This window comes from Pleurodeles waltl, chromosome 9, assembly GCF_031143425.1.
Source record: "Pleurodeles waltl isolate 20211129_DDA chromosome 9, aPleWal1.hap1.20221129, whole genome shotgun sequence".
Lineage (NCBI taxonomy): Eukaryota > Metazoa > Chordata > Amphibia > Caudata > Salamandridae > Pleurodeles > Pleurodeles waltl.
This window is the reverse complement of record NC_090448.1, coordinates 1,144,977,803-1,144,991,424: the sequence shown is the minus strand read 5'-3', so window position 1 is coordinate 1,144,991,424 and position 13,622 is coordinate 1,144,977,803. Positions and strand designations below refer to the sequence as shown.

At 42.7% G+C, this 13,622-nt stretch overlaps 1 protein-coding gene across 7 annotated transcripts in view; it reads left to right on the top strand.

Annotated features, from left to right (window-relative positions):
* The window catches only part of SIPA1L1 (signal induced proliferation associated 1 like 1), a 701,300-nt gene that overhangs the window by 518,975 nt on the left and 168,703 nt on the right, over window positions 1-13,622 (top strand). For all 7 annotated transcript variants that reach the window (XM_069208954.1, XM_069208957.1, XM_069208956.1 and 4 more), the window contains one exon: window positions 2,699-2,823. In XM_069208954.1, the coding sequence (XP_069065055.1) occupies window positions 2,699-2,823 (125 nt within the window). The remainder of the gene's footprint in view (window positions 1-2,698; window positions 2,824-13,622) is intronic.

The following is a 13,622-nucleotide window of genomic DNA, read 5'->3' as shown; positions in this document are numbered from 1 at the left end:
AGATGTAGTGTCTAAGATGGACCTCCTAGAGTTGAACGAACCTCTTTAGAACTGAATTCTCCTGCTCTGCTTTTGGAGTGTAATAGGATGCCAGGAAACTACATATGTATTTATAGTATAAGAGAACCCTAGGGATTACCAGAGACCTGGTATATCAGTAATATTTCAAAACACAGTGCTCCATGTGATAAGATGAGGACTGTGAGATAAACAGATATTATATATTTGAGCTGGTTCCTTCCTCTTTTTGTTCTTCAGTTTTAATTGGAAGCCTGCAATTGTAATTTCAAAAATTATATGTAAGTAATGCTGCAACCATGCACTTGACCTCAAGGTGTCAAAAGCAATCGTTTATTTTTGACGTTTTATTTTCGGTGTATTTGTTTTTAACCTATGCGTGTCCCTTTTGTTTGTTTCCTCGTGCCCTTAGTAACTTCTCAGGTTTAAACAGATTTACATCCCAATTATATTTCTCATTTATAATGGATCGAAACACTGTTCACATATAACCCGACATGCCTTTATGTTGTTAATTTGTGACATGCAGGCTGTATCTTACTTTTGACTTGTGATATGTGCATGCCTATACTTTGCATGTAAGTATCCTGATTGATTGAGTGCCGAGCACAGATTTCTCAATCCACTGAAATAGATAGTCATCTCTATATATGTTTTAATTTTTATTCAAAACTTTTCTCTTAAAATATCTAGAAAGCTACATAGGCATATATTTGGTTGGTCCTGTTATCAATCGTTTGCAAAATAAATCATGGTTTCCTAGTGCTTTAAAGTTTAATGCAAGAATATTGCTAAGAGGCAGATGTGAGCAGGCATACCTTTCCAGAGTTCGTCTCTAAATACTGAAAGTTGTAGCAGCCAAGACTCTCTGATCCATTCACAGGCAGGTCAGTGGCCAAGTTCTCGGGGTCTGGGTCAAAGAACGTTATTGGTTGCTCCCACAGCAGTCATATCTTCCCAGAGTTCCTGAATCCTCCTTAGTGAGTCGTATACACAAAACATTACAAAAAACCTAAGCATGATGGATCAGAAACATGGATACAGAAACGTTGTGTCCAGTCCCCCAAAACATCAAGTGCATCTCTTTTGTAAATGTAGGTGTGGTCATTTCACTTGGTGCAAAGACCAACGGCTCCTGAAATGCTTGGAGATGGGTATATATGCTGGCTTATACATGTGGCGGTTATGGTTCATGGTGTTAATTACCATTTCATCAAACTTGGGTAGCAAAAATTAATTGAATTCCCTGATATTTTTTCCACAGGAGTACCCTAGTGCAGTAGCTCCCAACCTTTTGACTTCTGTGGACCCCCACTGTATCATTGCTGGAACCCAGGGACCCCCACTGAATCATTATTGGAATCGGGGGACCCCTCAGTGAGTCACTATTGAAAGCTGGGGGATAATCTGTTAAATTATTTATTTTTCTTAGCAGTCGCGGACCCCCTGATGAGGCTTAGGGGACCGCTAGGGGCCCCGGGACCACAAGTTGGGAACCACTGCACTAATGTAGTTGTATTGCATTTCTACTGGAACCTATGAGCATGTGTTGAAGTATTATTTCATTTCCTTTGCCACATGATTTTACATATTACACTGAATTTCAAATGGATTTCTAGGGATATATATATATATATATATATATATATATATATATATATATATATATATATATATATATATATGGATATATATATTTAGTCTCCTGGTGGTGACCTTTTCTTTTGGGTGGGTACATTTTCTTCACCGCCTATGTGATCGAATTAAATGTTAAAATTGTTTTTGCTAATGGATTTCGAGTACAGTATCTGTTTAGGGGTTTCACATGAATTCTCATCCTTTGTAACAGCTTTAAACAAATGATAATATTGAATTTGAGAGCTGTATGTTTTTGTTGAAATGCGTATTTTCATTGGAATTATGGTACTTAAATACAATTTTTTTATTTTATTTTATATAACTTCCTTCCGTGATTGGTAAGCACTGCCATCCATGTTCTTGAACTAGCAGAAACTAAAGGCTGACAGAGTTTGGAAACCGTCATTATTATTACTAGATATCAGTTAATCCATAGTAGTCATTGTAACCGCACAATTATTCTGCCTACCCCAAGCCTGTACTCCTGCATTGTCCTGAAATGTGACATTGGTATAACTTTATTGGAATTTAGGAGATGACAGGATGCCTGCTTAGTCAGTCTACCGGTTTGGTAAATTCATCTGTCCTAAGTTACGAGATCATAAATCTGGAATAGGTAAAACAAGAGAATAAGAAAGTTGGATTTTTGAATGTTTCAGAATTACTTTATATTTGCTCACTTGTGTTGCCTTACATGGTTACTCTAGCATTCATTCAATAATTTATTTCAACTAAGTTTCTGCAAAACTGTGACCAAACATGTTTCTTATTCTTCAATTCTCTATTTGTCGAACTTTATAAATTTAAATTCAGTTGTTTTATTGGGTGGTTAAATAGAATTAATTTACAAAATCACTAACAAGATGCATGTCACCAGGTGCTGACGTTTTGGAATTCTAAACTTCCTTTAGCTTTTTGTCAAATTTGTAGCCGTTTTTTATTAGTTTTAAAACAAGAAAAGTTAAACCCGATTTATGCAAAAAATGTAATCTTCTGAAAAAGGCTAAATTGCGTCTCATGATTGTTTCTTTTTTAAAATCAGGATTGGGGCACCACGTCGCTCCCCTGCCTCTCTGGACCGTCAGACCACGCAGACAGATACCTGTGGCAGTGGGAAATCCACACCAAGCTGGCAAAGAAGTGAGGACAGCATTGTTGACCAGATAGGTAAGTGATAAGCGAGCAAGAGACTGCTTGGATGTTAGTACAATTGCTGCTCAGACATCAACCCTTGCAGGATTTTTGTCCTTTATTGATTGTCTGTAAAACGAGCATGGGTAATCTTATTGTGTAAGGAAATGGCTCCCTGTTGCGGTTACCCCCCACTTTTTGCCTGATACTGACTTGACTGAGAAGTGTACTGGGACCCTGTTAACCAGGCCCCAGCACCAGTGTTCTTTCACCTAAAATGTACCATTGTTTCCACAATTGGCACACCCCTGGCGCACAGATAAGTCCCTTGTAAAAGGTGCCAGTGATACCAGGGGCCCTGTGACTAGGGCAGGTCCCCAAGGGCTGCAGCACATGTTGTGCCACCCTAAGGGACCCCTCACCTAACACATGCACACTGCCATTGCAGATTGTGTGTGTTGGTGGAGAGAAAAAGGCAAAGTCGACAGGGCATCCCCCTCAGGATGCCATGCACACAAAATGCTGCCTGTGGCATAGGTAAGTCACCCCTCTAGCAGGCCTTACAGCCCTAAGGCAGGGTGCACTATACCACAGTTGAGGGCATAGCTGCATGAGCAATATGCCCCTACAGTGTCTAAGTCTATTCTTAGACATTGTAAGTACAGTTGTGGCCATATTAAGTATATGGTCTGGAAGTTTGTCAAAAACGAACTCCACAGCTCCATAATGGCTACACTGAATACTAGGAAGTTTGGTATCAAACTTTTCAGAATAATAAACCCACACTGAGGCCAGTGTTGGATTTATTAAAAAAATGCACACAGAGGGCATCTTAGGGAGGCCCCCTGTATTTTACCCAATTGTTCAGTGCAGGACTGACTGGTCTGTGCCAGCCTGCTGCTGAGAGACGAGTTTCTGACCCCATGTGGTGAGGGCCTTTGTGCTCTCTGAGGACAGAAACAAAAGCCTGCTCTGGGTGGAGGTGCTTAACACCTCCCCCTGCAGGAACTGTAACACCTAGCAGGCTCCAGCTTCGTGTTACAATGCTCCAGGGCACTCCAGCTAGTGGAGATACCCGCCCCCTGGACACAGCCCCCACTTTTGGTGGCAAGTCCAGGGGAGATAATGAGAAAAACAAGGAGGAGTCACCCACCAGTCAGGACAGCCCATAAGGTTCCCTGAGCTGAGGTGACCCCTGCCTTTAGAAATCCTACATCTTGTTTTTTGAGGATTAGGGATGTGCCCCCCTCCCCACAGGGAGGAGGCACAAAGAGGGTGTAGCCACCCTCAAGGACAGTAGCCATTGGCTACTACCCTCCCAGACCTAAACACACCCCTAAATTCCGTATTTAGGGGCTCCCAGAACCGAGGAAGATAGATTCCTGCAACCGTAACCAGAAGAAGGACTGCTGACCTGAAGCCCTGCAGTGAAGACGGAGACAACAACTGCTTTGGCCCCAGCCCTACCGGCCTGTCTACCAACTTCGAAGAAAACTGCAACATTGACGCTTCCAACAGGGACCAGCGACCTCTGAAGCCTCAGAAGACTGCCTTGCAACCAAGGACCAAGAAACTCCCGTGAACAGCGGCCCTGTTCAACAATCTGCAACTTTCTTGCAACAAAGAAACAACTTTAAGGACTTCACCTTTCTCGCCGGAAGCATGAGACTTTCCACTCTGCACCTGATGCCCCCGGCTCGACCTGCGGAAAATCAACACTACAGGGAGGACTCCCCGGCAACTGCGAGCCGGTGAGTAGCCAGAGACGACCCCCCTAAGCCCCACAGTGACGCCAGCAGAGGACATCCAGAGGCTCCCCCAGACCGCGACTGCCTGTAGCAAGGGACCCGACACCTGGAACCAACACTGCACCCGCAGCCCCCAGGACCTGAAGGAACCGAACTCCAGTGCAGGAGTGACCCCCAGGCGACCCTCTGCCTAGCCCAGGTGGTGGCTACCCCGAGGAGCCCCCGTGCCTGCCTGCATCGTTGGAGACCCCCTGGTCTCCCCATTACCTCCTATACAAAACCCAACGCCTGTTTGCACTCTGCACCCGGTCGCCCCTGTGCCACTGAGGGTGTGCTTTCTGTACCTGCTTGTGTAACCCCCCCCCCCCCCCTCCCCCCCGGTGCCCTCAAAAGGACCGGGGCACCCCTGTTCTCCTTTGAAGCCTATACGTTTTGGGCACCTCTTTGACCTCTGCACCTGACCGGCCCTGAGCTGCTGGTGTGGTAACTTTGGGGTTGCCTTGAACCCCCAACGGTGGGCTACCTCGGACCTAACTTTGAGACTTGTAAGTGTTTTACTTACCTGTGAACTTAACCTTTACTTACCTCCCACAGGAACTGTTGATTTTTGCACTGTCTCCACTTTTAAAATAGCTTATTGCCATTTTTGCCAAGACTGTACATGATATTGTGATTATTCAAAGTTCCTAGAGTTCCTAAGTGAAATACCTTTCATTTAAAGTATTACTTGTAAATCTTGAACCTGTGGTTCTTAAAATAAACTAAGAAAAGATATTTTTCTATATAAAAACTTATCGGCCTGGAGTAAGTCTTTGAGTGTGTGTTCCTCATTTATTGCCTGTGTGTGTACTACAAATGCTTAACACTACCCTCTGATATACCTACTGCTCAACCACACTACCACAAAATAGAGCATTAGAATGATCTCTTTTTACCACTATCTTACCTCTAAGGGGAACCCTCGGACTCTGTGCACACTATTTCTTACTTTGAAATAGTACATACAGAGCCAACTTCCTACATATTGATATAGCAGTTCATGGGCACCACTTTTATTACATTGAATTGGAGAAGAAGTCTGAAGTCTCTACGCTGAAGCCCAAACTAGTTGAGAAAATAGATGATGCCGTCCTACAACACGAGCACCTTTATACTCAGAGGTCTTTTTAAAGATCCCTTGCTGATTTGGACAGTTCGCGTTCGCTCAGCTGAACCAATAAATAACAATAAAAACCTAGACTGGACTTCTCCAAAACCTAATGTTTGTTACAGTTATGAGGGATGGGTGATTGCTCCCACCTGTACCCCTAAAGGTGTGATTTATAGTTTGACGGACAAATCACTCTGTCACAAACATGACAGATTTCTCATCCACCTTATCTCGCGTGTATTATATCACATGGGACTTGCACTGATGCAAACAGGATATCAGACGTGTTGTAATGAAGTAACCCATCCGCCAAACTGTAAATCAGACCCCAAATCTTTGAGGCGAGCCATGATTCTTGTGGAGGTGTACAATCTGGAAGTGCTTTTCAGTGTCAGTCCACTAGTCCCACTAAACATTTAAGCCTTAAACCCAGTGCTGCTGAGCTCCCCCGCAGTTCTGCCTTGATTACATATTCTGTCTCTAATGATGCACATTATGTGATTCCTCCTATGCTGTATCTTCAGAGTGCTTGGGAGGCGTCATCTCAAGCTGTGCTCTATACACAGAAATCTATTGCATGACAGTTGAAGCCCTAGAAACCTCGTTGCACAAAATGGCAACTGTGCAATTAGGAGCTTAAATGGCTATATAAATCTATACGTCTGTAACCATGGCATTGGACAAGTGTTTACATTTCCTTAGTATCCTGCATTTAGAATGTCACTTGGAGGAACATTAACTCTGCAGAACAGCAGGGTGCTGACTATTTGCATCACTTTAGCTCCATTGCAATGTACCGTAGGAGAAAGCTGTTATCCATAGATGGAGCTGCTGCGTGCGAAGGTTGAACATGACATGAAGGTTGGTTCCATTGAAGCTGATTGTAGATACTGGCTGACGTCTTAATACCGCTATGTACTACAAATGGCTAGCCTTTAAAAAAAAATATTAAAAAAAATTCTTTACGTTTGAAAATGGATGATGCATCTGCGTTTTATGTGAGTTGTGATTTAAGTGTACAGTATTAAAAGTAGCTCTTGGTAGGTGCAGAAACATTCTTATTATTCTAAATTTCTTTGCCTATGTTTGCTTCAAATAATGCATTTTAAAAGTGTAATTTTCTAACACGCCAAAAGATTATCTATATACTTTATTTATTTTTTTACTGACTGATCGCAACTGATGGGCATGGTTACAGCATACCTCAAAATATTTGTATACCATCAGCACTGAGTTGTTGGACAGTTCCATTAAAAGTGGGGAAATGCTTGCACCATAGAACAGACTTTATTGCGTTCTAGTTTTACAGGTCATGACCACCCCTAATTAAAGTAGTCTTTTCTCATTTAAACTTGCTTTTTTGCTCTGTTATCTGTAGCTTTTCAATTAAAGCTCTTCATGATAAAATAATGTGTTTATGGAGGTGCTGTGTGCCGGTATATAAGACTGAGATAGCCATTGGATGAAACTTTGCTGATGACGAAAGGACTGCATTTACTAGTGGTAGTTCCAGGCTGGTGCACCTTCAGGGGTCAGGAGGTGGCACTTCAAGTGCCCTTTTGATTTTTCTGGTCCGATGTCCAGTTTCAGAGCGGTACAGTAGAGCTGTGTGAGCAAGATTTGAAAGGATATAAGGGGCTGGTGAAGTCCTTACTTCTTTTAATACATTTGTTTTTTTTCAGTAGCTTGAACATAATACCAAGTATAAGTATGGTTAACAATTCTAATAGGTATATTATTTTGCCTGGTAGAGAAGCAGCACACAGAGAAGAAAAGGTACAGCACTTAGACTTGAGCCCAAACTGGGGCTCGTATCTTACTGTGCCACTGGATTCAAGCTGCATCTCACTGATGTCCAGCTAGGCCAGTGCATTTATGAGGCTGCTTGTGCTCCAGTTTAGAGTAGATTTGGCTTGGATTTGGTGGCTGTGTTGTGCCTCTTGATGTGTGAGAACACCCCTCCATTCAAAGCAAGAAGACTGACTTTAATAGTTCTATCTCCAAACAATGAGGTTGGTGTAGGAGTAAATAAATGGTTGATGTAGTTTGGCCTATGTTAGGGTTTTGCTTCCCTAACATATGTAGGTCACCACAACTGTAACTCTGAATTTAGATCTCATCTTCCGCCTCATTTCTACCACTTGTACCCTCAATACACACAGCGTGGCATGCTTCCAATGTACTAGTTCGGAGATACCTTGCTTGTTGTTTTTGTCACTTTCACCTGCAGATATCCATAGGTTTGTGTTTTAGAGCTTGCTCATTATTGAAACATGGAACAACCAGGAATAAGGTATTTAGACCATGCTTCCTGCCCTGGTTAAGGCTAATGGTGCATCTTGCCTTCCTACTGAAGAGGTTTGGCAGAAAACATGATTAATTAACAGTAGGCCTTGCCCCCTGTCGTGCCGTGACTATTGTTTCCACCTATGGTGGTTGTTACCAGCCTAGGTCAGGGAAAAAAGGTGGCAACCTTAGCAGCGACCAGGGTTTACTCTCATTGCTTGCTGTTGTCCAGCTGCTCAGGTTTACCCTCATTGCCCACTGACACACAGTGCCCAGGTTTACTTTCATTGCCTGTAGCACAATTAAATAAACCTCCTTTTCTGCTGAAATGCAGCAGCCTAGGTTTAGTTTCATTGCCCACTGTTGTACGGCGGCACTGGTGTACTTTAATTTTCCAGGTTATCTCTCATTGCCCAATAAGCGTGCAGCACTGAAGCTGCCTCCCTTTGAAACCAGTATAAAAGTAATTTACTTGGAGCGATTTGCTGCTTCAGGAGGTGAAAATTGAATTGATTGTTTTAGACATATTCTAATGGGTCTCGAATTGCAGTTTCGACATTGAGACCAGAAGGGAACATAGTAAATAATAATAAAATATTGTTTGAAAAACACAAAAAGGTAATTTACTTCAGTAGTTTATAATGGTCTGTGGTAGATAATTCTAAAACGAAATATTTGCTGTTGCTTCTTGGTGCTGAAGTAAACCACAAGTTACCAAGGATGACCTCAAAAATGAACCAGTAGGGTCTTTACCAGTTTCCTGAATTGCAGAAGATTAGACTCTGCTTGAAGATCAGCAGGAAGAGCATTGCATTCTTTAGCCGCTGCTATTGAAAAACCAGAACCACCAAACCAGATTGTTGTGCTTTTGGAAACTAAGATAGAAAATCTGAACATAATATGCACTTATTAGCAGAGACGTTGAGATTAAAAAAATCAATTAAGCTTAAAGACATTTAAAACCTATCCTGTATTTTAGGAAGCCAATGTAATAGGCATGGAACGAGGTGACTGTTTTTTAAAACCTTAGTATACATTTGAGTGTCTACATCTTGCTCTGACTGCAGCTGAATGGGGGCTGCCAGCTAAAACCATAGTCTTGTCTATTCTGCAATACAGTGTTTACAACAAAGATGTGGAGTTGGTCATTAATAAAAGGACTTAAGGTTTATGAGTTGCCAGCCAAAAACATGTTTTAGCCAGCTTGGCTGCTTGTGATACTAACAAGCTTCTCATCTATGTCAGTACCCAGGTTATGAATTGAGTCAGTGGCTGCAGGACTGGGCCCCATTTCTGTCGCCCAATCTAAATTTATACATATCTGGTTATCATCTTGTATGAATAATTCTCATTTTGTGGGATTTAATATAATTTTTTCACATCCACAATCTAACGTAACCTAAGCAGTTTTTAAGTGAAGCTGGAATGTGTTCAGTAATTTGTTTTTTTAGCAGTGCCAAAGATCTGCTGCATATTGTGAACGTACATATAAAAAACTAAACCAAGCTTCTACAATACAAGTGTGAGGGGCGTCAAGAAAATGTAGATAGGATAGAATCTGGGGTCCTCCATGTTTGAGTTATACAGAGTATGCTAAGAAAGGGGAAGGGGTACCAAATGAAGTCCTTCTGTTAGGAAAAGGATAAGCCAATCCAGCACAATCCCTCTTAGCCCCATATCTTGAAGACTCTCCTTCAAAATCGTGTGATCAATGGTATTGAAAGCCATGGATGATAGTTCCAGCAGAACAACGGTGTCTGCCTTGCATCTGTTAACTAGGACTCTCAGATCATTTAAGGATAACAAAACAGCTTTGTGCTTCTTCCTGTTCAACAACTTGCTTGGTTGGGGAATTGAGCACAAAAGTATACTCTACGTAATTCTGAAGTTGTTCATATGCAGTTTTTTCTTGAGATTTACTTAAAAACTGGAGAGGAGAAATTGGCCTAAAATTGGTAATCTGTTTCCCTTTGCGATTACTTTTTTTCTAATAAAGGTCTTACCAGCGCGTTTCTAGGATTTTGAAGCAATTCCCTTTAGGACAGAACTGCTCGGTAGGCCCAAAGACAGTTCTGAGGATAAGAGGATCAACGTTTTAACCTTTTGGGAAAGGGGTGGATCATCTGGAAAAACCAGAGGTATGAGTTTGAGATGGGATTTGCAAATCTGTTAACTTGGCTACTCAAGGTTTCCATGTTGTACAGTTTTGCGAATTATTGTAGATGGCCCTGTCAAACTTGAATGGAATGACCATCTTGCACTTCTTTTTAAAATTCCTCTAGATGGGAAAGTTTCTAAGAAAGCAATCCTAGCTGCCAAATGACAGAAATTGGAAGAAATGTGTACCTTTGTAGTTTCTTGATCCTATAAGGACCTTCTTCAAAGATTTCAATATAATACTGTATGATCCAGAGAAAGCAGTGGCACAACATAATGGCTGTGCAATTGGTCTTCTTGATTCTACATAACCTAAATTGGAAAATAAACTATGAACCAAGCAACAAAAATGTGTGTTTTACAAGCAAACAAGAGAACACTAAACTTGGCTCTCATTAACTTGACCAGAAATGGAGGAAAGACTGTAAAAAAGGTTTATAAGAAAGTGATTAAAGAAAAAATAAACAGAATTGTAAGTTAACTACACATCTCAAAGGAACTTTTTAGAATCATAATTTCTGACTTTGTTCACCACGAAAGAGTTGGAAACAGCTCTCTTTTCGTTGCTAGGAAGAAAGCAAGGATTTGATAGAATATAGAAAATGAAGCAAAACACGTTCCTGTGTCTACTCTTACCAAATGGAATACACTAAGGGATTGGAAAACTTTCAAAGTGCAAGTACAGATATTAAGTCATATTAGAGTCCAGCTATATAAAATGAGAAGATTGCCCACAATATCCCTTGTTGAAACTGTAATATGAGCACAATCAGCAATTTCCTCACAAGACAACCAGGCTTGGTTCTGTCACTACTTCTGTTTGTGCACTGCAGTGTCATTGAAAATCCAGCTCTCCTCAAAAGTAATTCTTCTTTGTTGTAAATCCAAAGTGACAGACCTCATATATATATTTTGTCTGAAGAATAATGCCACTCCTAGACTGTTACTGTGTTACTTTAATATTTTTTACATTATACTTTGCACTTCAGTGTAAAGCGCTAAGTGAATATACAGCTACAAGTATCTTTTTAAAATGGCATTGATTTGTGTATGAGGTACCAAGGCAAAGAAAATAAATGTGATCCAATGCAGCGTGTTATTTGGAGTAAATGCACTAAAAAAGTTTTGTGTATTTATTACTACAGTATAAGGGTCAAATTAAATTTCTGATAGACTTCTAACCGCAGATTCCTCACCTTTTTTACGCATTAGACTGGATTTGTAAACCTTTCAGCGGTACCTGCACACCTGTAGATGGCACGTACGGCTCCACGCTGATAACGTCCCACTCTAGAAATGACATGCAAAGCCTTCCTAGGCGTCACTCCCACACGCTGATGACAGTTCCTTTCTTTCCGTGCCACCAGACGTGGCACTAGAGCTACTGCTTGTGCGAGGGGAATGTGGCCACCCAAATTAACAAGTTTTGAACCCTGTAAGGACTGTCACAAGCTAATGTCTGTTACAGATCCTCATCAGGTTTGCCTTTGGGGGCTGGGGTTAAATCACAACTCAAAGGCCTGCCATGACTGCATCAGTGAACCCAAATGCCTTGAATGACCTGGAGGTGAAACTCTGTCACCAAGCATTGCAAGACTACTCGTTGGTCCAAGTCAAAGAGTGGGTCCCTGCCAGAGTCCAGAAGTCACACGAGTTGATCCCAGGGCTGATAGTCACTATCCAAACCTTCAGGTAAGTTAAAGAAAAAAACAAAAAAAAACTAAGCAGGACTCTGACCTTTCCCGGAACACTCGCGTACTCCTGAGAAGGCACGGGGGTTTCACCAAGGCTGTCATTCTTGCTCTCGAAGTTGGTTAACATTGGAGCCCAACTTGCAAGTTGTCCTGGCATAACCATAGTTTCCTGAGCCATCTCTGAGTTAGAAGCAGAACGAAGAGTTCTGCTAAGTCATGCTCTAACTCTTCAGATCCCATTCAAATCTGGCTTGCCGGGGGCCCAAGTAGTCCAGAGGCCCCTCATCTCAGACACTGCTGGTAGGTTTGTCCTTAGCCCCAGTTGGACCATTGGAGCCCATCACAGGACCTCTCCTGGCTCTTGCTCCGACTCCGCCTCCACACTGTTTCCTGGAGCTTGATGCAATTTCATGGGCGTCCGAAGACGAAGTACCCATTGGGGGCTTTCCAACTCACAGTAAGCTCACTCAGCGACCAAGGCTGCAGTAAATTTCTACTGAGGTGCAACTTGCCTTGCTTAACATTCTACAAGGCAGATCTCATACATTGCATTCCTTGTTTGGGTCAGATTCTGACAACCACTGTTACGCAGAAGATGTTGGCTACCCCTACCAAGAGGAAAACTGGTATGATGACGTCCAGGATGCCAGTGGTTTTGACATCTCTCCTAATTCCGGCCGTCTCTCACCCCCTGGTCCTGCCACAGACGGCAGTGCTTTTTTTGCAATGATTTTGCTGAGGGCAGCGGAATTCCTTGACCTCCATCTCCCTCTTAAGAGGTCAAAACCAGTGTCCTCCTTAGGCTCCAGCCTGTGCAGACCATTACGGAGTCCCTGCTTCCTTTCAATGAAGCACTTGCTAAAATACCCTCCTAGGGTCCTGGGTCAGGCCTTTCTCTGGACCGCATGTCAATCATCAAATTGCAAGACTCCACTAACTCACCCCTGGCGACCCCAGCTGTTTGTCTCCACACCCCTCCCTCTCCTGAAAGCTTGATGGTATATGCTTCCACCAGTCAGACAAATCCAAATACTTTTCCAACTGCTCCCTCAGTAGGGAGTCCAAGAAAGTGGAGACCTTTGGAAAGAGGCTAATTTCTTACACTAGTTTGGCTTTCAGGTCAGTCCGTGCCAGAGGCCTACTAGGTTGCTATTCCCACATTTAGGCGATGTCCATTGGTCCCTTATGGACATGCCTTTTGACAGGACTTGTCTTTTTGGGGATGTGGCAGATGCCACTCTGGAGCATTTCAAAAAGAGCAGGGCCATATTGCACTCCCTTCCTTATATGCCCTGTCAGCCGCATCAACCCCACTGTTTCTTACACAGTTTTAGCAGAGGTAGCTCATATGACAGCCACTTAGCCTCAACAAGGTGCCCGGACGTTTTGCAGTCAGTGCCGTGGTAACCACTGCCCCTGCGTACAGGGACAGCTCACCAGTATGTCCACTGCACCCCATCTGTCCCTATCTGCCAAACCCCCTCAGTGTGCTGTTAGTGAAGCAAAGCCCATTTGGAGGGAGAATTCCAACAATGCCTAGCAGGTTGGCAGACCATAACATCAGACCGGTGGACCCTGCAGAAAGTCCAGAAAGAATGTGCCTTACCTTTCATAACCACTCCACCTTTTTCCATCTACAGAACGGCTGACAGAGGACCATCTGTTCCTTTTATGCCCGAAAGTGCAGGTCATAGGGGCTGTTGAGCTGGTGCCTGCACCAGAAATGGCTCGTCATTGTTATTCTTACTATTTTCTGGTGCCAAAGAAGGATGGAGGCCTTCATCCTATTTTAAACCTCCA